The sequence below is a fragment of the Ceraceosorus guamensis genome, assembly GCF_003144195.1.
Source record: "Ceraceosorus guamensis strain MCA 4658 unplaced genomic scaffold IE81scaffold_5, whole genome shotgun sequence".
Classification (NCBI taxonomy): Eukaryota; Fungi; Basidiomycota; class Exobasidiomycetes; order Ceraceosorales; family Ceraceosoraceae; genus Ceraceosorus; species Ceraceosorus guamensis.
This window is the reverse complement of record NW_020290000.1, coordinates 257620-284332: the sequence shown is the minus strand read 5'-3', so window position 1 is coordinate 284332 and position 26713 is coordinate 257620. Positions and strand designations below refer to the sequence as shown.

At 56.7% G+C, this 26713-nt stretch overlaps 6 protein-coding genes across 6 annotated transcripts; 4 read left to right on the top strand and 2 right to left on the bottom strand.

Moving 5' to 3' along the window:
* The first annotated feature begins 594 nt into the window (after positions 1 to 594).
* Positions 595 to 1744, top strand: IE81DRAFT_190872 (hypothetical protein). Its single transcript, XM_025510791.1, has one exon. It carries the CDS (start codon positions 749 to 751, stop codon positions 1340 to 1342), a length of 594 nt encoding a protein of 197 aa, XP_025372592.1. The 5' UTR covers positions 595 to 748; the 3' UTR covers positions 1343 to 1744.
* On the top strand, positions 1419 to 2202 carry IE81DRAFT_274441 (Endosulfine-domain-containing protein; the record flags this gene model as incomplete). Its single annotated transcript, XM_025511444.1, has 3 exons — positions 1419 to 1454; positions 1766 to 1849; positions 1930 to 2202. Coding segments are annotated over 3 exons (393 nt in total), but the record flags the coding sequence as incomplete, so codon positions are not given.
* Positions 2203 to 2895: 693 nt separating this feature from the next.
* On the bottom strand, positions 2896 to 8123 carry IE81DRAFT_190851 (hypothetical protein). The gene is made up of 3 exons (XM_025510790.1): positions 7333 to 8123; positions 5497 to 7237; positions 2896 to 5434 (listed from the first exon to the last, which is right to left on the bottom strand). The coding sequence occupies exons 1-3, from the start codon at positions 8002 to 8004 to the stop codon at positions 3072 to 3074; spliced, it is 4776 nt and encodes a 1591-aa protein (XP_025372590.1). The 5' UTR covers positions 8005 to 8123; the 3' UTR covers positions 2896 to 3071.
* Positions 8124 to 9323: 1200 nt separating this feature from the next.
* IE81DRAFT_320189 (hypothetical protein) lies at positions 9324 to 13683 on the bottom strand. Its single transcript, XM_025512945.1, has one exon. The coding sequence runs from the start codon at positions 13353 to 13355 to the stop codon at positions 9558 to 9560; it is 3798 nt and encodes a 1265-aa protein (XP_025372589.1). The 5' UTR covers positions 13356 to 13683; the 3' UTR covers positions 9324 to 9557.
* A 242-nt stretch (positions 13684 to 13925) lies between these two features.
* Positions 13926 to 15118, top strand: IE81DRAFT_320187 (hypothetical protein). Its single transcript, XM_025512944.1, has 4 exons — positions 13926 to 14393; positions 14480 to 14615; positions 14690 to 14806; positions 14889 to 15118. The coding sequence occupies exons 1-4, from the start codon at positions 14187 to 14189 to the stop codon at positions 14951 to 14953; spliced, it is 525 nt and encodes a 174-aa protein (XP_025372588.1). The 5' UTR covers positions 13926 to 14186; the 3' UTR covers positions 14954 to 15118.
* A 3931-nt stretch (positions 15119 to 19049) lies between these two features.
* Positions 19050 to 26384, top strand: IE81DRAFT_364069 (hypothetical protein; the record flags this gene model as incomplete). The annotated part of the gene is made up of 3 exons (XM_025516830.1): positions 19050 to 19060; positions 19481 to 21795; positions 22807 to 26384. The coding sequence occupies 3 exons, from the start codon at positions 19050 to 19052 to the stop codon at positions 25971 to 25973; spliced, it is 5493 nt and encodes a 1830-aa protein (XP_025372587.1). The 3' UTR covers positions 25974 to 26384.
* Positions 26385 to 26713: the final 329 nt, after the last annotated feature.

The window sequence follows — 26713 nt, the reverse complement described above, 5'->3', positions numbered from 1 at the left end:
GCGTTGATGGACGGCCAAGTCAGACACACACCCGCCCGGCCACCATCCGCGGTGGAGGTTGAGTGAGGCCGGCCGGGCTACATGTATGCTGCACGCGCGCATTTTGTGTGTATCGATGAAACCTTTGAGCGCCGCGGGACGCGTATATCTGCGCGACGCAGCTATTATAGGAAATTGACAGACGCGCGGGCAACGGGCAACGAATTGGGCTTTTTTCTGCGAAAGAGGCTGCTGCAGCCACAGAATCCTCGTTACATGGCGAGCATCCGACCAGTCTTCTCGCACTTGTCTGTCGAGGCGCGTGATGCCGCGAGCACCAGCATGCAACTCGAGCGCGGTGCTTGGATGCATGCGTGCTGCTCGGCGCTCGCTGCTGCTGCCGGCCGGCCGTGCGGTTTGGTGGTCTCATGCAACACGACGAAGCGCGCGGAAGCGTGCGCCGCGCGTTGACTGATTGATGCTGCGTGACAGCGACTATGCCGTACCGCGCGTGCACAGCAGTCTGAGTAGTCTAGTACTAGCGTGCGTGGTACAGGCACAATACGCATGTATTTAATCCCAGCAGAAGCGCCGTCTTGATCGATGCATAGTCGCGAGTACAGCTTGTGCTCACACAGACCCGCCGCAGGACCCGTATACGTACCGCACGCCCACGCAAGCACGCACGCACGCACGCACGCTCGCTCGCTCGCTCCAGATTTGGGGACCAGCAATTAAGTTGTGCGTCGTCGAGAAGGCAAGGAACAGGATGAGTGTAGGCGGGGCGCGGTTCGGGGCGCGCCGCGCCCACACAGCTGAATACGAATCTGAATGCCTCGACTCCACATCTCCTATACCGCACTACCGCCTGCATCCCTCTCCTCATCTCGACGAGTCCCGAGTGCCTGAACAAAGTAAACTAAAGCGACGAACAAACTCCAGCGACGAACGCGTGATCCTTCATCATCACCTTGACGCCGCATCGACATCGCCTTCGTCGAGCGAGGACGAAGTGGTAGCCGAGCATTCCGAGCGACGCTTCGCGATCCAGGCGCATAGCAGGCTTTGCAACCAGCCAGCCAACTCACCGACTTCATTTCTTCTCATTCCATACTTTACCCTCCACCCTTCATCTCGGCCTGCTCTATCCGACACCAAAACGTCGGCTCCGATAGCGCCTCACCGATCATCATTGGTCGAGCTTCGCGCCGGATTTCTGGTCCGCTCGGCCGCACGCAGCTCATCGTGTGAATACAACGTTTCGTCGAGGCCCGCAAGTCGTACTTCGTTGAAGCTCAAGCCCATTTGGACCTTGAAAGTTCAGAGCCTACCTGTAGCGGACGTGTTGAAAAACGATCTGTAGCAGACGGACAGCAGCACTCAAGGAGGTAGAACACAGCACCGCTTCTCTCTTCTCCTTCATCTGCTCGCTCTTCATCATGCTTCCCGCACAGCGCAACAAGGTCGACATTTCTGTGAGTAGCGGCGTAACTCGACACGTGGAGCATCGAATGGCTACTTGTATCATGTAGTACGGTTTGTGATTGGGTCGTGAGGAATATCTGGGACTGAGACAATGGCTTGGACAACTAAGAAGACACGTGCCACGACGAATACCGGAAAGGCTGGCCAGGCTCGTCAGGGACGGGTTGTATGCGACTGAGCACACCGTATCACGAGCGGTGGCTTCCAGAGTGCTAGACGGATTTGCAGGGTTATCGCACTCTAAACGTGTGTAGGCCCGACCACCTTGCTCACCTTGAGGCCTTTCCTCTGCATCGCGCAGTCGCTAACGGAGGAGGAACAGAAACTCTTTCGTCTCTACGGCAAGCTACCCACTCGAAAGGATGTGGTGGGCAACAAGCTGAAGGTGAGCTGAGCGTGTCGATGCTGCTGATGCATTGAGCGGCAATGCTGACGCAAATCACTTGCATACATTGCGACGTGCAGGAGCGCAAATACTTTGACTCTGGCGACTACGCACTGAGCAAGGCTGGCAAGGCCACGCCTCAATCTGTTGGCACAGCCATCCCAAATCCAGAGACGATTCCTCACGCTTCCACGGTTTCCTCCCCACCAACACAAGGCGCACCCACCTCACTTGGACCTCAAACATCCGGACCCGGCTCGGCTCCTGTCGCTGTGCCAGATCCTAGAGGATTTGGTCGCAATCAGCCTCAAGTCAGTGCCTTTCCCACCGCTACCGGCTTTAGCTCGAGCGGATCGCCAAACAAGGATGGTTCGCCTACCAACACGAGCAATCTCGGAAGCAGCCTGGCTCGCAACGAGGTTGCCGCTGAGGACCTGATGGACGAGTAATTGCGTCTATATCAATGCTTGGTGGATCGCGCCTTTGACGACCTCCAGAGGACCTCCACAACAAAGTGAGGGTCAATGACTAGCCTCCGGGTAGATACATGGCTTGGTGCCAACTCTGGCGGATTTGGTGGCGTACCGTAGCGCTCGCTTCCACTCTACTCCGGCTCTTTTGCGTTGCGATCCCGCATCGGCGCGATACGCTACTTCAACTCGACTCGACTCTGGTCGCGGCATCTGTAATGTACACTAATGACTGTCCGGCGAATCCACATATCACGAAACAAGGCGCCATGCCCTCCCTTCCGGAGATAGGTCTTGGCGTGTCTATTGAGCTTCAAGCGGCATGCGCTAGGTACGACACGCTCGAGGAGGAGTAGGTCGTCGGTAAAGGAGGCCGGTGCGCAGTGCGACGTGACTAGCATGGCTTGCGTGTATAATGAAGTGAATGCTATCTTTCCATACAATTGTCGAGGTGGAAGCAAAGAGGGAGATGGCTTGCGTGTATAATGAAGTGAATGCTATCTTTCCATACAATTGTCGAGGTGGAAGCAAAGAGGGAGTGCAAGAGAGCGAGCACCGAAGCGCACCAACGAGAAGATGGCGACGGAACAACAAGGACGAGTATGCTTGCGGAGCCAGATTTGTAAACGTGATTCAAACATAGGTGCGCGGTGGGAAGCGTAGTTGCGATTCAAATTGGTCGGCCTCCGAAATGCCGAGGCGATCAAGTGTACATCGCTCGTGATCGTAGAATGAGGACCTGAAGCAGCCTATCATGAACGCTCCGGTGCCGCAGAGAGCCAGCCGCCCTTTTCCCAGTTCTTTGAGGGCGACCAACGCTCAGCTGCGCGTTGTTCGGTATTCTTGAGACCGTTGAGCAGGGCATACAGCCGTGCAAAGTCGATCGGCTTCAAAATGAAACCGTCGAAGCCAAGGTCGACAATCTCGTCGTGCATGTCGTGCGTAAGAGTAGCAGACACTGCCAAGATCGGTATTCTGCCGTTGAGGATGTGCACGGCTGGACGCCCTTCCATTGAAGACGCTTCCTTGCGCTGTGCTTCGAGAGCTCGAATGCGTCGGCAAGCTTCCTGGCCATTACATATCGGCATCTGAAGATCCATCAGCACAACATCGATGGCATCGCCATCTTTTTCAAATGCCCTGACGCCTTCTTCTCCATTAACCGCTGACGACACGGAGTGTCCATCACGACCAAGGCGCTTTGATAGGATAGCGCGGTTGATCGGATCGTCTTCCACCACAAGAGCGCGACATGCTGGGACTTTAGGATTTGGTGATGCTGCTGCAGACGACCTTCCGCGATTCGCTGCCGCCAAGCGTCTTCCGCTGGCGCCCTTGGACACAGCAGCTATGCGGGCGCTTTCTCCTTCCTGGGAATCTAAGCTGATGGAAGCTTTCGTCGCAGCACTCGGCGAGGCGTAAGGCTCATTCTTGGTACCGACATAGTCCCGCGCTTCGACACCTCGATCGTCACGCCCCTCTGCTGTGGGTCCAGATGGCGACTGCGCTTGAGAAAAGGTCCCGGTTCTGCGCTGCGGACTGTCCTGCGACTGCCCGTCCAGCTCGTGAGGATCGACTCGAACGGATCTCAAGGGGACCTTGGAGCCGCTGATGTGCACGCCAGTGTCGTGGGTAGGTCTCGTGGTGATCGCCTGGGGTGGTCGTGCTTGCTCGGAGGAAGAGGTAGAATGGGTGCGCGTCATTTCTACAGATCGACGTTGGCCACCGCTACCGATAGCAGAGCTGCCGGCATCTGATGCATCCAGGTGAGGAGCGTTCAGTGCTTCGACGAGCGAATTGATTTCGCTTTGTCCAGATCCGGACGCCTCGCTGCCTTGCAAGGATGCTGGCCGTCTCCTGACTTGCTGTGCACCACCTCGCGCAGCTTCACCACGTTCCGCGGACCTGAAAGGAATGAAATAGGTAAAGCGCGAGCCTTCGCCCACAGTCGAATCCACGCGCAGCTGGCCGCCGAGATTACGGACCACCCGCGCGACGACTGCTAGGCCAAGTCCAAGCACCCCTCCGCTCTGCTTGCTTTTCTCCACGTCTCGCGCGGCCGCGAGCTCAAGTTCGTCAGAGGATCCGCTTACGCCTTCGCTTTCTACAGTCTGGGTTTTGACATCCGAAGGGGCCGATGGATCCGCAATCACCGACTCCACCTGCTCAAACTCGCGGAAGATGGATTCGAGCTTTGCGCGTGGTATACCACTGCCGGTATCTGAGACCGTCAGCTCTACCTCAATGTCGCAGTCTTCCGGCAGCTCTGACAATTCTTGAGAGTCTCGTTGTCTAATCTCCACCACAATTTGCCCTTTGGTGGTGTGCTTGACAGAGTTGGTTACTGTGTTGGTGACTATGCTGCGAATGCGATTCTTGTCGCCCAGGACCATAAGGGTTTCTGGCTGTGTCGTGACTGTAAAATCGATCTCGCGCCGCTTGGCCTCCCACTCGTGCATCTCGACTGCCTCGCGTACTGTGGAAGCGAGATCGAACGGCTCCTGCAAAAAGAGCCTGTTCCCGTGTTCTTGACGAGTAAGATCCAGTAGATCATTGATGACGAAAAGAAGACTTTTTGAGGCCATGTGCGATTTGCTCAGGTGATCACGCGTGTCGACATCTAAGTTGCCATCTAGCGCCATCTCGAGGTAGTTGATGATGTGATTGAGCGGTGTCCGTACTTCATGACTTGCGTTGGATAAGAGTAGACGATTGAGCTGGTTGTATTGCATCGCTTGCTCGCGCTGCCGCCACACGCTGATGAATTTGCCGTACACGAGGCAGAGTACATTGGCAGTCTCCAGCTCCTCATCCTTCCATGCTCTGCATGTGCCAGTGACAGTCTCGCTCCAGATTTTGAAGGACTTGCGTGGTTCCAGAGCGGCGGATCCTTCTTGCCCTTGCTTGAATGGTCGACCTGCCCAGTTGACCTGCCTGTTCTGCGCCTTCCTTAAGAATGCGATGAAATCGACGCCGGAATTTGAGAGAGGAACGAGGAGCAGGCCAGCGATGACCTCCAGCCCTCGGGGCAGAACCATGTCTGGGAAATCAGCACTAACATCCTGGGACACCACCACCCTCTGAAACTTTTTGATGCGCAAGTACTCGGTGCAGCCTGGCGAAGGCACAAAAGATCAGCATTGTCTCAATCATCGTGGGCAGTCTTTGGCATCTCACCTAGCACCTCTTGGCTCGCACTGAGCGGGCCAAGGATTTTGGCCTCCGATCCGATGGCAATGACACCAAAGTCGGCATCAAAGAGCTTTAGCAGATCTTCAGCGTTGGAGATGATGTATCCGCTTGGATTCTGGTCCGTTGGTAGCGTGTTGATGAGCTTCCTGGCACCTAATCGGCGTGTATAGCTGAGACGCTCGATATTGCGACTGATTGAAGCCCCAATGAGCCTCGATAGCTGTCGTTCCGGGAAAGATACTCTTTTCCCGTACTCTCCGTACGTGTGCAGAGCGATGAGCCCCCAGAGCTGATCGAATGCTGTGATGGAGATTGACATGCTCGCACGGACACCCATGTTTGCGAGGTACTTGATGTGAATCGGACTCATCGCGCGCAAGACGGCGTGCGTCATATCGACGGGAGTATTGAGGTCTTCTTGTTCCCGACAAACCATACGAGCTGAGGGTTGATCGCGGTCGTACAGCAGGCGCACCTTGTTGATCATGTACAGATCCCGCGCTTGCTTTGGAATGTCTGAAGCCGGAAAGTGAAGGCCGCGGTAAAGGTCGTGTGTCTCGCTCCAGTCTACGAGCTCGCAGACTACCTGACCATTCCAAGCCTCGTCGAATTGATAGATCATCACTCGGCCGAAGCCTGTAACCTCGCGAACGAGACTGACAGCGACTTTCAGAAAGCTGTTCAGCTCCGACTCGGCAGAAAGCTGCTCATTGACCTGACTTAGGATGCCGAACATGTCCAGCATCTGAGAACCACTGTCTCTGCGACCGGAACCCAAACCCGGCCCACCGCCTGCTGTTGCTTTCTTGGGTCGAGGTCGTCTTCTGCCATTGCCCTCCCCGCCTTTGTCCTGTGTGCGCGTCAGCGATCTCAGCGGTCGCGACGTTGATTGGGTCGATTCGAGCCACTGTTCGTGGCTAGGCTCATAGGGCTCGCCTTCCAAACCACCAGGGTGTCGAGCCGCCGAAAGAGTCACGGAGGAAGAATTTGAGGGTCGGGGGGTGTCGTCTGACTTACTCGAGGTGCCTAAGCTCGGCCGCGGCGAAGTTGAGCGTGTACTTGAGCCTTCGGTACCGCTGCCCGGTGACGCACCAGCCTGAATGCTGAGACGAGCAAGTTGCCCGCTCAAAGATTCTTTCGCATCCAGACCCGTTCCGTGTTGTACGGCAGTGCCGGATGCTGACGCGCCGCCACTCGCAGAGCTCTGGGTCTCTTGACCCAGAAATGGTACAAGCGCTTTCTGACGCAGCTCGCAATTGTGCTCGTCGACCGGAACCGCAGGGGGCTCAGTCGGGTGATATAGAGGATTGTGGGCATCGTTGATGAGTTCAAACTCCAAAATGGTCAGCGGTTGCCGACCTTGCGGAGTGGCATTGAGTTTGGGCTGATGGACAGCACACCAACATTCCCAATGTCTTCGTGCGCGAGCACGGCCCGTGCCAGGTCCGGGTTGGCCCCAGCCAGACAATTGAATGACAACTGGGCCGGACTCCGTAAGCTCTTGCTCCGTCTGATCCAAAGCTTCGATCGTGTCCCACAGTCTATCAGCTTCGTCATCCTCCAGGCAGTCCAAGAAGGACGCAGTCTTGAAGAGGAACGCAGGAGGCAGACCCAAAATATCGCCGGTATTCTCTGAAGCCTGGCGCACCACGAGGTTGCCTTCCTCATCCTCCCGCACAACAATCATACAGCCAAACGACTGCACCGCGCCGGGAATGTGAATTGGCTGCATAAGAGGGATCCGAAAAGAATGAGCTCGAGGCGCCTCGTGCCGACGGGTACCAGTATGCGGAAATGGCGCTCGTCTGCTGCGCTACTCACTTCCTCTTCGCATTTAGTAAGTTCCTTCTGTCTACCGGTAACAATCATATGCCCATCAGGAGTGGCGATATGCGTGAAACGAGTCTGTGTCATGCTCTCGAGCCTATCTTTCTCGGCTGCTTCCGCCGAAGCCTCCCTTCTCGCGGTGTTCCGCGCGTCTTCATCCAAGGGGTCAAGCTCCGCGTACCCAACGTCCGAACGCCGCGCCTCCTGCACTTCTGAAGCTTCCTCGTCAACAGAGTCCAAGTCCAAGTGTTCCCCGACAGAAGAGTCTGCAGCAGCATCGACGCGTGCATAGCTTGCGCTTGCCTCAGGGTCGTCTTTGCTGGATGGAGGGCGCGGGGGCGCCGCGGAACCCACGCTGGATTTGGAGAGTCCTCGCGTTAAGGATGCCCCTCGAGAATGAGAAGATGCGGGACGCTTGCCGCTAGTCAAGGATTCTATGCTCTGAGAGTGAGTATGACCTCCTTCGCGAGACGACTGAGGGCTCATTGCCTGACTTTCCTGGGCTGAAGATGCTGGCGGCCGGACCGACACAGCGCTGCGAATTGGATAGATGAAGCCACCCGACTCTTGTGTGCTAGAAGAGGAAGGACCAACATAGCGTGGCGAGAGTGGTGCTGGAGATTCACCAGACGCATTCTTGTCGCTGGCCACGGATGATGGCGCCATCCTGTCTCGATCGGCGGCGCAGAGCTGAAAGCTCTCTCGACCGCAATCTCCTGCCGCAGTGCCTCGATCCTACGGCGACTCGCAACCTGTGACAATCGAGAATGTGTGGCAACCCTGTCGGATCGAAAGGCCGACTCGTCCAGCGAAATGGATTGAAATCCGCTCAATTGATCACCGGAGCTAATCGCAAGAAGATCGAGAACGTGGAATGTGCGTGCGCAGCTGAGATGTCGCCGGCGCTAGGCGTGCTCGCCGGGATCTGGGGGTGGAAGGGTGCAACAGGTGTTGATCCGAGTAGGGATGCGGAGACGACGGGGGGATGGCCTGAGTGGATCGTCAACTGAGCACCGACAACCTGAGATGATAGCAGGGTGCCGCAAGAGCTCTTGTTGAGGCAGGCATGCAGTCAAGGTAAGGTGAGATGAAGGCAAGATGACGGCGGTGCGATACAGGGAATCAGGCGTGATGGGTGGTACACCATGACTTCCGCAGACTGGCGGTACACTGGGACCCACCATGCAGCCTTGTTGCCGTGGCTGCCTGCCTGCCTATGCTGGCTGACGCGAGAACACGCGCGCTCTCGCTTGAAGGAGGGAGGCATCAGCATGCAGATGCAGCTATATAGCAGCTGCGCATCGCTCGCTGCCCGGGACGCACTCAGACCCTGGCTGTTGTGCACTTGACTCGGTGACAAGGGTAAGGCGCGATCGTGGTGGTGTGGTTGGACCTGCAGTCAAAGTCATGAGTCTGCAGTCGCATGCTTGCAGCCGAGACAGCAGCGGCAGCAGCAGCAGCGAAGGCGCATCTTTGATGGCTTTGTGATTCTGATGAGTCCTCTGGAGTTTGTGTGCGAGGTCAGCAGCCAGCAGACCAGAAAATTGCCGATTCCTGAGACCATTCCTCTTGACTGCTTGCAGCGGAAGCAGTCATCGCCGCGAGTCCGAATCTCGACATGGAAGCCCATGGCCAGTCTTGAATTTTGCCGGATCAGGAGAAGTGAGCTGTTCGATTCAAATTTGCTTGGCATGTCAAGTCCAATCGCGGCCGCTGAAGTCCCTGCAAGGGTCCTCTGCCTGAACGAACGCGAGTGAGTATCAGCATCCTCAAAGCGTGCACCCACGGTATTTAAGATTCCATTTGTGCATTCAAGATCACTCTCATCAAGTTCACACCCAAGGTTGCTACACACACGAGCATGCGTCGGTGCGCTGCGCTCAAGATCCACGATTGAGAACGTCTACTGTTCATGATTCTTGGTCCAATCAAGAATCGCGAATCGTGTCACGAAATCTCAAGAAATTGTGACGAGGCTTGCAATCACCGAGGCTACTTGAGAGAAGTTGCACCAAAGGCAGCAGGTATAGAGGAAGCTCAGATCACGATCCACCTCCTTTCGAGCTCGTAATCAGCGGATTGTGAAAAGTCGCAATGATCGAGACGCAAAACGTAGACATTACAACTGGCGAACCCGGGCCCGAAGCAAGCAGATGTATATACAAAAAGGCTCAGCGAAGCAGAAAAGGGGAGTGTCGTTGCTCGAGCGTCAGACCGCATCAAATCCACTCGACGCCCGAGTCCTCGCCATCTTCTTCCACCCAGCCACGCAGATCTTTCGAGACGATCCTACGCGTAAGCGTCGCAAGGACGTCAGTCAAAGCATCTCTAACTTCGAAGAGACTGACTTGGCGCTGCTCGGGCAATTTGATAGTGGGCGTTTGACTTCTGGACGTTGGGGTGATGGTACCCGAATCTGAAGCGAACGAGGTCGCAGACGCTCTTCTCGTCGATCCTTCTGCAGACTGCTGTCGACGAGGCTGCCGCGAGAGGGCAACCTTCGCTAGCTGAGCGCGCAACTGGTTCGCCGACGTGATGAGTGAAGTCCGTGCACCTTCCGTGGGGTGACCGTTCGTGCCGGCGCACATGCCTGAAAAGCCTCGCAAGAAGAGCAACCAGCCCAGCGCAGCTGCAGCGACGTTTTCGGCGCAGTCTAGCATCGCGTCGACCGAATGAGTCTCGAGGCTGCTCGCCTCGTGTGAACCGGCAGGAAGGACCAAGTGAACAAGCGACGAAGAAGAGGCGGATCTTCGAACGGCGCCTGAGCGAAGTAGCGAAGCGCAAACGTTGCGGGCCAGTAAAGTGTTGCCAATCATCAAGGACCAAGCACCAAGCAGAGTCAAGGCGAGGTCGCGAGATTCGGGTACAGGAGGCGCTGTAGCGACGAGTTGGGCAATGCGCGATGAAATCGCTTCGCGCTGTAGGTCGTTCGTCGCGATGTCTAACTCAAGTCGCATCGTCCTGGCATGTCTGATGAATTCTCGCACAGTCGTGGCAGCCGTAGTCTCGAGGTCAACGTTCACGGCGCCGGGACACGTGTGGCGCACCAGAGCGTCGAAGATCGTCGACCACACGTCGTTGGCTTCCGCGGCGTGCAGATGCACCGACACGCTCAGAAGAGGCGAGAGAGCAGTCGCGCGCGCCGTCGCCGGTGCAGTGGCTCTGAAAGTTGCGAGGACTGCAGTCGGGGTTGGGGCGTACGTCAGAGCTTCCCACGCCTCCAGTCTCAGAACGTTGTCTATCCATCGTTCGTCGACCGAATCGTGAGCTTCCAGGAGCGAGTTTCCATCGAGAGCCGATTGCGAGGCTTCTTCGTCGGCAGCGATAAGTCGGCATCGGCGCGCGCGTTCCCAGCATTGAACAGCCCACCGTTCCGTGATAGCATTGCCAGGCAAAGCTCGAAGAAGAGCGAGCGCGAGGGTAGCATGTCCTTGGGCGCGCTTGATCTGATTCAGCTCCAGAGCTGCAGAGACACGCATGATTGTGTAGAGGCGGGCGACGAGACTGGGTTCCGCGAGTGGACCGAGGGATGTTTCCACCTCTAGCAAACGAAGCCAGATGGCAGCTTCACCAGAGGTCATATCTGTCGCAGAAGGACGCAGACCCATGGCAGTGCGCAGAGCCTTGGCACTCTCCAGGACCAGTCCATAGGCCGAACAGAGTGGGTGCACAGGCGCCACCACGAACTTGCGCAAGGCCGTGTTCGTTTCTCGCGCATCAGGATGCGACCGTGCCAAAACTTGCAGTAGGGCTCGCCTGCGCGCGTCGAAGGAAGGATCGTCGAGATTGGCAATTGATTCGCTCGATGCTGTGCTTCCACTGCGCGCAGCTTTGCGATGCCAGCGAGTCAGAAGTCGCGAAATGATAGGCCAGACCAAGATGAGGAAGATACCCATGAACGTCACAATGCGAAAGGTGTCCAGAATGGCAGGAGTGCCGGGCTGGTATTCTTCCTGACTTTCGTCAAGCAGTTGCCGCTTGACGAAGTGCGGTACAGATGCAGATGTAGGCGCAACCTCGTTCGGTTGGGAGTCAGGTCCGAAGATGGCGAGGGTAAGCATACCACCTGTCATGGCCCGCGCGAGCGGTCCTGCGCGAGAAGTGCGGCTGCGTTTGATCTGCTGACCATTGGGCTTCTCGTCGTCTTCGTCCTCACCAGAGTCCTCCTCATCGTCGTCATCAGAATCCTCTCCGACCTCAAATTCGTCGATTTCGGGCTCGTCATGTGAGGTGTCGCCTTTTGCGCCGGTAGCCTGCTGCATTTCGGCCACCCACAGCTCTAGAAGCTCGTCACCTCCTTCTAAAGATGTGATTAGCTGTCTCAAACCAATGACCTCGTTTGACAGACGAATCTCTCGACCCTTTAGGACGCGGATGTATGCGGTAGCTGTTCCCAAAATGGTTGCTTTATTCAGCTTCGTGGCACGGGGCACGCCGTCGACCAAATCGTTCTGAAGCCGTGCTTTCTTTCCTCGTCGACCTCCCGGCAGAGGCTTGGGATCATGGAGAGCCGGTACAGCGTGACGCAGGGCTGCAATACGATCATTGATGTTGTTGCGATATCTGCGCTCGATTGCGTTGTGAGCTACTTTGCGTTGCGACTTCTCGGAAGAACCATTCGAAAGATCGTGTGAGTCGTCGTCAGAGCCCGAAAAGCTGTCACGACGTAGCCTGCTGCTTTTCGAAGCAAGCGAGCCATCCACTGTGCTCTTGCCATGACGAGCATTTTCGGCACTTTCGGCAGCTGCAGCAGCAACAGCAGCTTGACGTTGGCGCAGCTTGATAATAGCAGCTTGTGCTGTGGCGTTGCTGCCAGCTGCCATCTCGGGAAGATTCATCGAGCTGCTAGACGGCGCTGCGTGGCTTTCGCTGGCCGGGTGAACTGCAGGCGCTATGGGCTGGTGCTCTCTCTTAACTCGCCGGCTTGCTTTAGAATTCTCCTTCGACGCGGGCGGTGCCGTTCTGACATTCTTGGGTGGACGGCCTTCACTTGGCCTTTCGCCCGATGCTTGACGCTTCAGGTCCGTCTTATGCGGTGCAGCACTTTCGAAAAATGATGGCACGCTACCCGCCACTCCCAACATACCCATGGCGTTGTTGATAGCGGGATTGAAAGCGTATTGCTCGGGGCTCGGCTTGCTGGGCGAAAAGGGAACACTGGAGAGTTGTTCTGGAGTCACAAAGGTCGTATCAGGGGCGCTGCTCGAATACGGCGGAGAGCCGCTGTGCGACGTGGCACTACTGAGTCCGACGTTGCTGTGAGCACTAGGGCTAAGACCCGGGGTGCTCGAGGGGGCGCTGCGCTGCTGATCACTGTAGCTTTCACCGAACACGACTCTTGGATCAAACGACATGCTGGTAGGATCGATGGTGCCGTCGGATCCTGCTTCGCCACCAAAGGAGAAGAGGGGCAGGTCGCTACGCTTAGCATCGAGGGTCTGGCCAGCATCATTGTGTTCGAGGGAGTTGTCGCTCTCTGGAGGAGTAGGGAACGCGTGAATGCCGAGTACGAAGTCATGCAACGAGTGCGGACTACCCGCTGAGAAAGATTCAGCTGAAGAGTGCGTAGCGCTGTGCTGTGAGATCTCTGGAACTGTGTGCCCAATTGCGTCGAGGCCGCCTTGGAAGTGGTACGAGCTTTGAGGCTGAAATGACGATTGCCCTGAGGGAGTGGCAACGTGCTGAGACTGGTGCTGCGGCTGCGACGAAGTAACGGCCAGCAGATGGCGCAGGTAAGCCTCGTCTGGCGCAGGGCCAGGCCATTGAGGGTAGAGCTGCGGCAATTGCTGGTGGTCAGAAGTCTGCCCAGGCATTACGTGCTGAGGATGAGCATACACGCCCGTCGAGAAGTAAGGCTGGCTGTTCATTGGTCGGGAAGGGGAGGTCGGTTGAGGTGGCTGACTCTGACGGCGGAACAGCGACAAGATTTGCTGCTGCTGCCTCTCGACCTCTCGCTGGTGTTGCAGATGGATGGCTTGAGATTCAAGGTGGTGGTTGCGATCACCAAGAGGATCCATTGTTGCGATGAGTGCAAGTCGTATGTATGGGCTAGATTGAGGCGTGTGTGATTGAGACACTGCGGATCGCCGCTGCCAAAGCTTTGTCGGAAGTGGAAAATGGCGTGGTCACTCACGACTGCCTATGCGATAGTCCGAGGCGAAGATCAATTTGCTATAGCCATGTTCGAAAAGGCGGCCGAAGAGCGATCAGCTCATGTCGGTGATCGTCTTGACTCGCTCCAGTGCCGGTTGCGATGTATGGTGCGAGTCGATTCTGCCCATATTTTCGAGTTGAAAGTGGCCTGAGGTTGTTGGGTCGAGGCAGTGCGGCCAGACGCGAGCGGCCGGCACGAGTCTTGAGTCAAGAGTGCCAAATGTGCCGCGTTGCGCGCGCGGGGAAAGATCAGGCCATTTTGGAACCATCAGCGCGTGCGGCCCGCTTGATTTTTGTTCACGTGATGGGCCTCCCCGCGCGCATCACGTGGATCGCCTTGAACCCGGACTTTGACCTAGGTTCACGCACGCGATTCCACGATTCTTGTGTGCGCGCACAGCCACCTCTCTGTGCGCAAGGCATGCATCAGCCGGCGGTCAGAAGTTTTACGAGTGGTCTAGCTGTGATGGGAGCCAGAAGAGGCGTGGAACACACAACCCACCGGCACTCGTGACTCGGCTAGTCTGTTCATGGTTTGGTGCTTCTTCATACCTTGACCGCTATATAGCTTCAGGTTCGTCATCGGAGGCTTGATACCGAGTCCTGCAATCGTGCTTTCACGTTGCTTGACAAGGCACAAACGCTTTCAGGCACGATTGCACTTTGCAACGTCGTCAGACGAGCTGCTCCACACCATGACGGCGGCGTCTCCCTGCTTGACGTTTACGAGAAGGGTAGCAGCAGCGTTCATCAAGACCCAGGGGCACGATGCGAATTGTTTTCCGGCAATGAAGATTCTGTCGGCCATACCTGGCACAGTCAGAGCCTCGGTCACGATCAGGTCAGAGAATCTCAATCGGCTTGGAAGCTTGCACGGTGGGGCCATTTGCTCTTTGACCGATGTGGGTTTACATCCTTGATGTGTCCATATGCAGAAGCGTGTTTCAGGCTCAGGTTGCTAACCATTGACAGCTTCCTGCATCGACAGACGATGGGCAGCCTAGCGCTGGCAACCAAAGGCTTGTACAGCACCGGCGTTTCCACTGATATCAACACCACTTTCGTCAAAGCAGGCGGAGGCGCCGGAGATGAGGTGCACGCCATCGGCACAGTAGTAAGCTTAGGTCAGCATACGTGGAGTACAAGTTGTGCGCTACGCCTTGTCTTGACGAAATTTGCATCGACCCCAACTATGTAGGGAAGACGCTTGCGACAACACGTTTCGAGCTGCGGCATCCAGTTTCTGACGCTGTGCTGGCGTACGGCTCGCACACCAAGTTCGTTGGTAAAGCTTTGGGCCATGCAGAGAATGTTGGTGCGTACGGTGAGGTTGATGGGCATCGGAAATCCAACGTTATCAAGTCCCATCACCGATATGTTGACGTATCCTCCCGCAGATTTCGACGAGACCGGAAATCATGTTCTCAAAGGCAGACCTCCTTCGGAATGGCCGGCACACTAGATTGGACCATCTGCGCCGCAACTCATTCCGAGGAAGTAGCCTTGAAGTCATTGAGCTCATCTCAGCATCCGGCGCACATCCTCCAAAGCTCCGTTTCTGTACCCTTGAATGCTTGTAGTGTATGCGCACAAGGACGCATTGGAGCGAATAGAATTCGTGCCTCCTTTCCTCGTCTCGGCAGAGAAGCTCACAGCATGGTGTGCGTCTTCTCGACAAGCCAGTCTTTACGCCTTGGTACGATGTTGACATTGATCACCGCCAAAGGGCGCCTGGCTATACACCGATGAGCAGGGCGCAAGTCACGCACGCAACCGACGCGCGCGTCGAGATGCTTTCTCATGCGTGACCGGAAATTGCATCGACTCATGCATATGATGACCACCAGCATCGTTCGTAGAATCGCTACACCACCACGGTCATCACGTGAAACTGCCGTGTCAGGCCTCGACCTCCGACGGTCGTCATGGCAAAAGCAAGCAAAAGAGGAGGTCTGAAGCGTGAGTGTGCAAAGCTCGAACGTCGCCGCGTGGCGTCGCAGTGCTGACCGACGGCCAGACATCTTCTCTGCAGGGAGCGAGCGCCGCGAGCCTGAAGTGCACCCGGAAATCGAGATACACCCTGATGATAGCGGTGAGCGCTGAAGCACGATCGCTGAGACACACTCACGCAGCCGCTGTCTTGTGAAGACTTGCCAGTCTGACTTTAGCTCGTTTGTTTGTCTCCGCGCTGACATCCCAGGACAAAGCTCGAATACACGCAAACCGTCGCTGCCAGGCCACGTTCGCCAGGTCCCGGCCAACACGGCAAGCACGCGCAAGCGCTCACGAGCCGGCACGAGCTCAAAAGCTAGAGTAAAAGTGGAAAGAGGGATAGAGAATGCTGCTAAGCTGGCCCGCAAAGCTGAGAGCAGCGCGCTGAGAAAAGAAAGAAAACGGAGGGCTAAGGAATGAGGGGCAACTGCTGTTCTGGCCCGCAGTCGGCAGACTCTCGACATGGAAGAGGAGCACTTTTGAGGATTATGAGTGTGGAGCGCCACGCATCAGTCAGAGGCAAGCTGTGTGTACCCTTGCCTCTTTACCAGCAACCATCTTCACGAGCCGCGCAAGCCGGGTCACGCGCCATCGTTATGCCAGGGACGCGAGGTGGCCTCTTGCTCTTGCCCTTTCACGCGAATGGCGTGGGAAGGCACCTCCTTCTCGAGGCTCGGCATTCAGATCCTCCAATCCTTGCCCACGTCGCTTGCCACGCTCGTAAAGCTACACAAATAGGAATGCAGATTCACGATTGTGAGTGTAAATGTCCAGCATGCATGCCGTGCTAAATCTCAACCGCGGAATCTGCTCCGCCAAATGCTCTTGCTCAACAATGCTTGCCAGAGCTTTTCGGACGCAAAGGGCGACTTCACGCTGGGGCCCGCCGGTCTATCTATGATAGTGAGCAGATTTGCATGGACCCCAAGCAGGGTTGTGGTACGCAAGGCCAGTACCAGCTTTCGATTGAAACCGTTGTCACCTTGATCTAAGACGCGCAGTCTTTTTGTGCTTGATGCGTTCGGGAAGGTTTGCATGCACCCTGGCGTGACGCTAATGTTTCCCTGCCGCCGTCGGGCTCAGCGGCAAGAAATTAGGCTCATGAGAGACCAAAGTCCTTATCTGAGAGTCACACTAGACTATATAATGCGATGGCGAGCGTGCGTCGCAGGCTGAATTTGGCCAAGCAGTCCATGCTGATGGTGGCTTTTAGCACAGCGTCTGCCCGACTGGCTCGCTGTGTCCAACTGATGGCGATGCTCAAAACGTGGCGGCGCCACTCGAGTCTGATACACTCGTGACTCGTGACTGCGTGGCTGAATTCATGACTAGACTGCTACTGCTGCTTCTCCTCTAATTAATACGCTGATGTCAATTACCGTAATGAGCTCGTGACTAGTCCAGGGGATGAGTGCAACACCTGAAGGCAGAAGGCAAAATCAACCCCCGAGCCCAACTTCTCGCTGCAGGGCTGTCTAGCTGCGAGCATCAGCATCATGTATGTACCTTAATACTCCGCGACAGGGCGGAGACGCCGCGCTGCACTACGCGATGCTTTCTGGCTCGGGCGCTGCCGTTCCTGGCGTCGTCCCATCAGTCGGTTATTGAAATCACGCGCTCTCGACGCGGTGTGCGTATAGCGAGCGGGCTGTAGGCGGGCGCAGCAGCAGCAGTCGTGAGTCCAAGCACAGCTCACGCACTCATGACTGGTGTGGCAAAGGTATCGCGAGAGCTTCTTTCGGTGCGGCATATATGTGATGGTAATCGGAGTCTCTACTGTGACTGATGAGCTGAAACTTCACAACAACTCACCAGTAAGCGTGAATGGGATGACGGGTCATGATACCTGCTCGAGAGCCGGTCTTGTACTGACTGGATACCGGCGCCCGCTCAGCTGCTGCTGGATGCCCGGATTGCTGTTAGCGCACAGCGATTTTGAAGTGGTGTTGCGCCAAATCGGAAGACAGCAGCGGCAAGCGACAGCATGCATGCATGGGAACAACGCGGAGGCGACTGCAGGCCCGCCGTTGGGCTACGGTACTCGGCCTGCTGTCAGCCTGCACACCATTCACGATTCGTGAATGTCCTACTCGAACGTAACGGTGCCCACTTGCCCGTGCATGCGATCGTTGCTGTCAAAATCAAGTCTGTAACAGCAGCAGTGAGTCACAACGGTCAAGAGTCTTGGGTGGTCGTGAGTGTGACACTGAACGGCCTGAGGCAGAGCATGCAAGCAACGCAGACAGCGGTCACGAGTCATGAGTTGCGACCTCTCTTCTTGGCTTGTCCCACGAAAAGCGTGCGTGTGGGAGCCATGCACCAAAGCATGCATACATCCGGCCGCTGCCGCTGATCACGGCGAAACGCACGATGCAAGCTCAGCCAGCACAGCTTCCACACAGAACCTGGCCACAGGCCTTCACCACTGACCGCTGTTCTTAGTGACGAGTATACCCCTCCAACTCTTTACGTCGCTCCGTCGTTCTCCTCCCACGTCAATCACGTTTCACGCCCTGAGCAATCTCCCTTCACGACCGCTGACGAGCTTTGGCCGGACCCCCAAGATCATCGACTCGGCACACGAGAACAGTCGTCGCAGAAGCAGTGCACGAGACGCTTCACGATCGCTCGGTCCGCTCGGATACCCGGCATTCAGAACCTCAGCAAGTCGGCTCAGTGTGACTTTTTTCGCGACTAGCTGGCCGACTGCGTATAGATCGAAAGGCTAGGTGAGTACGACCGTGGGATGCATCCTGAGCAGCACAGCGCCACAGAACCTTGTCAAGGAACGGAGTAGCGCGATGGATGTGCCCTGATGCTTGCGAAGGCGATGGATCTGCTGAATTCAGACAAGAGAGGATGTAATCACGCTTGCTAGAGAGGATAGCAAGGTGCGCAGATCTAGGTGATGCGTCGACGAAACGCTAGTCGTTGCGGGGCCAAAGCGCGAGGTGGCCTTGTGTGTCTCGCTCGCTCGATCGGCTTCGGCCACTTCGACGACTTGTCCAGTCCGATGCTCGGGCTGCTTCAAAGCCGAGACTGTACAGTACACTGTGGATGCACAGGTGTGACTGACTGCGCCTGGACCTGGCTGGCGAGCGAGCGATGACGATTCAGTTGGCTACCCTGGCGTCCCGAGCGCGCTTGGGCCCCGCGTGCCCTAGGCCGGCCATGCACCGATGCGACTGGCATTTGCCGGTTGCGATGAGCTGACGTCTGTCTGGGCACAGGCTGCTCCGATCAATAACGCCGTTTCTCATGGAACGTGATTGCGGTCGCGGGCTTCTAGTCATTCGTGACTGGAGCACCGGACCTCAAGCAGTGACGCCATGCCCCACCAAGAAAGGGGCCAAAACGCACAGCCCGTGGACGTCGGTTCAAAAGGCGACCGTCACGGCTTGAGGTGTATTCGATGCTCTCTTGTATCGTATCGCCTCTGCATCGTCTCCACTCTATCCCATCATTTCTCTGCACTGCTCTGCGAGCTCAGTGCCTACACTCGCTGACACCGCTTTCCAACTTTCCCTCCACTCCTCGTCTCCTCTCGTATTGTCGGCCCCTCAATCATGTCTGCCAGGTGAGTGCATTTCATTGGCCCGCGTGCCTGGACGAGGTACGAGTGGTCGCATGTTCGTCTGGGTATGGTCTGCCGAGAGTGGAACCTGGGTCCTGGCTGGCTAGCAAGCAAAGCCGGAAACTTGATCTGGGCTGCGCCAATGATCTCTTGGGCTACTCTTTGCTCGACCACATGGACAGAGGTGGGGCCATATATGCATGCACTCGAGCGAGAGTGGCAGCCAAGTCCGGCGATCGGACCCCGGTGCGGTGGAAGTTGCACTTTGCGGCTCGGGGAAGCTCGAGGCGCGTGGACATTGGACATTGTGACTACGTGCCCGCAGCCGCTAGCGTCCTCACGTTCTTTTTTCGGAGAGGTGTTCCTCGATACCGATCAGGTATGCTAATCATATGTCATCCCCCGCCACCCTCCCCTTGACAGTGCTCGCAAACGCACAGAGGCTTGGCGCGTTTCGACGAGCGAGGCAGGCCTCTTTGACTTGCCTGACCCGCAAGCTGGTCCTTCCGCTAGTAGCGAACTGGACAAGACTTCTACATCTCCTGTATCTCCTCCGCGACCCCGACTCGATACATTCCAGTCTGGAGCTTCGCTTTCGCGAGCCGGCAAGGATTTTGCAGCAGCCAATCGGTCGCCTTCGCGGACCTTGCAAGAGCTATTACCCAGTCCAACACCCCGTAGGCCGCGTCGCGCGCATTCGAAGTCAGCTCCACTCCTTGGAAGTCCAGTCGACGAGAAGACTCTGCGGAAAGCAGGGCCATCTCGCATCACATTTTCCACCGAGCAGCCTTCGAGATCCCCAAAGATCCCCGAAGTCGTACCGCCCAAGTGCGCTCCCCTGGACGGCCTCTCCGGAGCTGGTGGCAGGTTCGCAATCTTTCATCGGACGAAGGCGCCCAGCATCCAAAGCGATAGCGGTAACAGTGGCACAAGCAAGTTGAGCTTCCTTCGGCGCTTCTCTCGCGTACCACGGGCTGCTTTGCAATCCTCGAGCCAAGAAGCCCTGGACACATCAGACACCTCCACCAGGGACGCGATTGGGCCAGCTTCTGGCACGGGTGCAAAGCACGCACCTGACAGCGGTAGCACCTCAGCACGAGAGACTACATCTCGGACTGCGACATCCCGGACTGCGACATCCCGGACTGCGATCACTACTGCAGCCCCATCGACTTCTGACTTGCCCGTGCCAGAAAGCCTTCGAGCTCTGACTCAAGGTGTTCTGAAGAAGTCGAGCTTTGACTCGCTCTTATCCAGATTCAGTCAGTCCCATTCAGACCAGACGACTCACTCCAGCGACGATCAAGACCTTCAGCGCACACTCAGGAAGAGCAGCTCGAAGCATACTCACACCCCTACTCTGCCCACAGTTGCTGGTTCCCCGCCAGACGAAGGACCACCTAAGCTCCCTGCGCAAGCTGTACAAGAGATCCAGCGTCAGATCAAGAAGCAGAAAGCTGCATCAGAGCAGGCGGTGGACCCTGCTTTCGCAGACCCTGACTCAGAAAACGGCGTCACACCAGGCTTTGCGGTTACCGAGACTGAGCGAACCTCTCCAAACCAAGAGCCAAGCGCGGACCGTGTCGCTCCGAAAGCTCGCACCTCAGAGCATTCTCCTGTGGCTCCTGCAATCCTACCCAGCTCGGTAACCGACGAGCAGCCTGCACCTCAGCCCAGAGCCTCCTCGCTGCAACGCAAGGCCAACGCTCCGAACGCCACGATGCAAGATCCGGGCCCGAGCTTGCCTGCGTCTGGCACCAGCAAATGGAAGCTTCCATTTGGAAAAAAGTCGCACTCCAACCAGGGCAATCTGGATCCCGCTTCCAACTCGCAATCTATGAAGACTCAAGTTAGCAGCGAGAGTCTTCCTCACAGAGGGAAGTCTGGTTGGCGCAACACTGCCGGCCTCTTGCCGAAAGAGGATTGGGACACGGATAGTCGCCAAAAGGCTGCACAGCAGATTGCAGCACAGCAAAGAGCGGCGCATGAAAGTGACGCAGGCGCGCTAGTTCCTCCCTCGGCGAGCAACGGGCACCACTCCAATCGCTCGCAGGACCTCTCAAACCGGGCTCCCTCTGACGGGCACGAGCCGTCTGACTATGCTCGCTCCTTCTCGGCCGACAGTCAACGTGGCAAGGATAAGCTCGAGGGATACGCAGGCGACTCGAATGCGGATGTCATGGCGCGATTCGAAGCGGGCGGCCTCATCCAACGCAGCGGCAAGAGCAAACTGGAGCGAATGACAGGCACGCCAGGAAGCGAAGTGCTGCAGCGCTTAGAACATGCGAATATGATCATGTCGCCCTCTCTCTCGGGTGATCGAAAGCTTAACGGGCCTATCAGCTCTGCATCGCCGGCTCACTCAAGTCCCAGCACCCGCGCCGAAGCTTTGCGAGGCGCTAGCGCCCGGGAGTCCCGACTCGCGTATTCCCCGTCGTCTTCGGGTCATGCAGAGCTCGCAGCAGCGGAGGAAGCATCCTGTCCAGTTTGTCTTGAACTGCTATCCTTCAGGTTAGCAGGTGAAAAGGCTCACGTCGTGCCGACGTGTGGTCATGCGCTGCATCACGCATGCTTTTCCGCAGTGTATGGAGCGCCCGAAGCTGTTCTTGCTTCACAGGGCTCACAACGATCCGAAGGCAGCGGAAGACCGACAGCTAATGGACCGCCAGGAATGTGTGGAGTCTGTCGACGCCCGATCGTACTGAACGAGGACGGCATCTCAGGACGTCGCAGTAACAGTGAGTAATTCAGTCTTCCTTCTCGAGTATCGATCAAGGCCGATTCGCCGCTCTCGCGGCTTGAGCAGTGAGCGTTTGATGCGCGCGTAGTCGCTCTCCGTGGCAATAGTGGGCGGGCAGTAAAAGAGTCAGAAAGAGCTTCACGCCTGCGCTCAGATGCGCCTCAACCATTCGTGGCAAAGGCTCGCACGTCTACTCCTTGTTGAGATCGAGCGTATTGGATGGCAGCTTTGCCTCGCTATGCAGTGCGGCAGCGCCCCTTCGGAGTTGTCTGTTACGTGAGCAGGTACGGATAGGCCTTCATATGAGCGCGGACGGCAAACCAGCCGTGTCTAACTCGGAGCGGCCCGCGCGCGAATATTACCGAGGGCAGGGGCTTGCGCGCCCAGACGTTTTCGGGCACCACGGCCTCAGACGGTACTTGACTGCCACCTCACGAGGACCCGTGCAAGGACCGCTGTACATCTCAAATTCGTGGCTCGCATCGTGAATGGAGCCTGGTAGGGTGCCCGGACAACGTTCCCTGGAACCATGAGAATGTGCTTGCCGCACGGTCCTCATAATTGAATGACAGGTTTGGCTGTCATGCTCTCTCTCTTCGCCTCGCGCGTCGCAGCGATAGACCAAGTCACAAATTGTAAGCATACGCTCGCGGCAGTTTGCTGCTTCTATGCGCGCAACGATCATCGTCGCAAGCCACGTTCACATTCCAGCTGGCGATCAGCTAGTCTAGCGGTCTTCACCACAGCCTTCTCCCAAGTGTCGCATACATCCCATTGTGGCACGGTCTCATGTCGTTCTCGCGAAGCTCGAGCTTAAGGCGGGCCCGAAGTGGCAAGTCCTCAGCTCGGCAGTCATCGGTCCAGAGTCCTTCAAGCGACTATGCTGCGCGCCTTTTCGTTATACCTTTCCCTGTCCCCCGTCTCAATTTGGCCAGATATCTTCATTTTGGTCCAGCTGCAGACACGCTGACTTCGAGATCTTTTGCTTCATCGTCGGCGTCTCGTTCAGAATTGACCGGCATGATGGGGGGCGACAAAAGCATCAGCTCTTCGGCCCAACGGTCCATATCAACAGAATCGGACTCCATCCAGTCACACAACGGTCGCGACGACCCTATCGAGGCTCAGAACGTCAAACGCAGCAAATCAAGAGATGCTATATCCGAATTCACTTCTATGACTTCGCCATCCATCGGCGCGTCCGCGGATCACCGAGGCACCGTATTTCCCCTTATCAAGGTCCGGCCCGAATACAGCACAGTCTATCGCAAGGACCCAACGGGTCAGAACGGCAAGCAAAACATCGTGTGCGTCCTTTCGATTGAAATTCCGAATCGGCGCCCGGCTCCCACCCTCGAGGAAGAAGAGAACGAACACCGTGCTTTGCTTAGCGCCCGTTCCGGCGCATCAGGATCTGATCGCAGCATTCAGCCGACAGAGAGTCACACATACCGCGATGACCCCGTTGAGCCTCCTTCCGTAGCTTCGACCTCTGATGCGGGAACAGCATTCTCGCCACGCGCCGAATCTTTCCGCGATACGTCGCAAAATCTGGGAGACACCAATTCGAGCACGAACAAGGAGACCCATGGAGCGAGCTCCCCATCCACCGATGACGAAGGTTTTTCATTCGGAGCCACTCCGGCTGCGGACTCGGGCGAGACTGTCAATCCGTTCAAGCCCGTTACGGACGATCTTCGCCAACGAATTGCCGACTGGAAGGGTCATAGCATCGAAAGGTTCGGACCTCTCGCCCTCTTCGACTTCCTCGGTGTTCGCCAAGATGACGTGGTCAGAGACTTCTTCGTATACCTCTTCAAAGAAGCCTTGCTGTGCGTCGCTGAAGAGCGCAAGAAGGAGAAGGGGCTTTCTCGTTTCATGAAGGATCAGCCTGACCGCGGCGCCGCCAACGATCCTCTCAGAAGCCCGCTCTCGCCTGCGAGTTCCAGCAACAAAACGCCTTTGAAGCTCAAAGGCCGCATCTGGATTCGACACATTCGTCGAGTACAAGACACCTCCAGCGAAGGAGACCTCAGTCTGAGTGTCAAGCTCGACGATGATAGCCTAAATCACTTCGTACTTTGCTTCAAGGATAGAGGTACCTTGGAATCTTGGCGCCAAAAGCTGGTCGCGCTGGTGAACGAACATCGGCCTCCAGAGTACCCACGCACTCCCACTGAGTCCAAGCAAGCAGGAGCAAGCCCTGCCGTAGGCACGCCAAGTACTGCTCGGCGTGGCACGACCTCCACTGTAGACGCGAAGGTGGGCGGCGACATTGCTTCGCCAAATTTTGCGGGCGCCGGACGTCAGACAGGCGGCAATGTTCGTCGGGGCTCAAGCGACTCCGTGCATCATGTGATGAGCCGATCTGTGCATGCTCCCATGGTAGCTATGCACACCCAGTGGTCTGCCTCTGGCGGTCTCGATCCCAGCTTGCCGCCGCCCGACCTGCTTCCCCACACACCGCTGGATCTCATCATCATGGTCAGCGTACCTTCTGTGCCTCAGCAAACGACTAGCAGCACCACATCGTCATCGGCGCAGCTCAAATTACGGTTGATTCGCTCGACTCTCGACTTCGTTGCTGCGAATATGGGATCCAGAGATCGGCTGGCTTTGGTCGCATACAGTGTGGGTGCTGAGGGAGGTGTACGTCGCACCAGCCTTTTAAGCCCGGGCAAAGATCAAAGCAAAGCTGTGCTCGAGCAATTCATCGAGAGTATCGGGCAGCCTTGGGCCGGGGAAGGCGAAGATCCCTTCCGTGACAACGCCGAGCTGCTGGGCGGTTCGGCAGACCGTACAGACACCATCACGGCGGTCAATGTGGGCCTAGACATTGTATTGGCGAGGACCAGTAAAAATCCTCTCACTGGCATGCTGCTCATCAGCGATGCCGCCGACGCTCCTCGTCGTGGCCAGATGGACCTTGTCATGGCCCGAGCCGAGGCTGGCAATGTGCCCGTGCACTCTTTTGGATTCGGAAAGAGCCACGACCCATCTTCACTCTGGCTCATTTCCAATCACACAAAGGGCTCGTACACCTTCGTCCGGGAGTGGTACCAGCTGCGGGAATGCATTGCTGGCTGTGTCGGCTCTCTGATGTCCGTCGCCTCCACGGATGTGCGCTTGCACATATCTGTGCCTTCGGACAACCACTTCAGGGTCCGCAAAGTGGCTGGTCCGCAAGGAGCAATCGTCTCAGCGACCGGCAAAGACGTCGATCTCGAACTTGGCGAATTGCGCTTCGGAGACTGCAAAGAAATCATGGTCGAGCTGGAGTTGGATTTCAACGGCCTTGTGCCCTTCATCACCGAGCATGGGCCTGATGGCCGGCGCAACGTACGCAGGATCGCCGGCTCAGCTTACGAGCAAGGTAGCGCAACCGATGACTTTATGCATCGTCTAGGCCTGGAAAATCTTAACCTCGCGAGTGCGGATGGTCAGATCGAAGGCATTGGCGCTCACGACAATCTCATCGAAGAAGTTGCAGTATTCAGCGTGGATGCTGCTTTCCGCGATCCAGCAATGGGCACATCGACGAGCAGGCTGCCAGACCCTTGCGTACTGACTCTCGAAGTCGATGCGAATTCGCAAGATCCGATGTCAAAGCAAGGCATTTCGTCTGGCAGCGGAGCTGCACTAGCGGATCCAATTGTCACGAGGCGACGGATCGAGATTCTGGTTAGCGACATGATCACTCGCTCCCTTTTGGTCGTTTCGCGTCGCAACCATGCACAAGCGCTTCAAATTCTCTCTGAGACGAGGCGCATTGTCGACACGGTGCTTCAGGCCACACCTGTGCCGAGCGCAAAGACTCCGACAATGCGAGGTGCGCGCAGCGGTAGCAATGCCGAAGCAAGCAGCACTGCCACTGCGACACGAAGCGGTGGTCTGAAGAGACAGCGGGATGCTTTTTACCGTCGTACAGCTGATAGCCTGCTGGCCATCTTGGAAGACCTTGACATGCTCATTGACGGGCTGGAACAATCCAAGTCTTCATTCGATAGGGACGGCAGAAACATGGGCGCCCAACAAGCCATGGTCCTCAGAGATCAGCGAGCGTGGACCAGCCGCACAGACACGGAATGGCTGCGCTTCCGCAGTTCGGCCGACAATGGGCCAGCTTTTGCAAGCAGAGCTGCCGTGTATGCCACGTTGTATGGCAGCAAGCAGTGAGGCCGATTCGTCTACCTTTTTTCCATGTGCATCCATCCAGATGGCACCTCTTTCTTTTTGCAGCCGAATCTCTTGATGAAATCCGGCTCGACACGCTCTTTTGTATCATAACGAGGTGCACGGAAGCATGCTGTACCCAACAAGATCACTCAAACAACCGCTCTTCACCCTGCACGGTGAAACGTCTCGAATGCGGGACTTGTCATCCTTGTCCCCCTCTTCTTTTCGCTACATTTGCCCATCTCGTCCTTCTTCCGCCTTTTCGCTCTTTAGAGGATTAGCCACGCCCTCAGTCGCCCGCGCTTCTTTCCGATTCGGCCGCGCTGATCTTGTGACTATGGCCGCGAATGCTGGTGTTCTATGTACTGTCGATTGTCGCTCCATTGCCAATTCAGATGGTCTTCTTCACCGTTCGACGACGATTGCTTGCTTGTGAGGAGACTCGATGAGACGCAAGGCAGCTATGGGCGCGTACAAATCGCGCAATCGCGAGCAGAATAGAGGGGCCCTTCTGCCCTTTCTGGTCGGCTTTCAATGTCCTTCCTCGCTGATCAAGACATCCACCCACTGCGCAAAGGTCTCATGAACAGCAAAGACGGGCTTAGTAGCTCTGTCCTCGTCGCCATCACGATACTTGCCCGTCTTGACTGGAGTGGCACGCAAAAGGACAACGATTCAGATGGGCGGCAAAGAGGATGGTAGGATTAGCGCGAGACTTCTGAATGGGATATGAAAGAGAG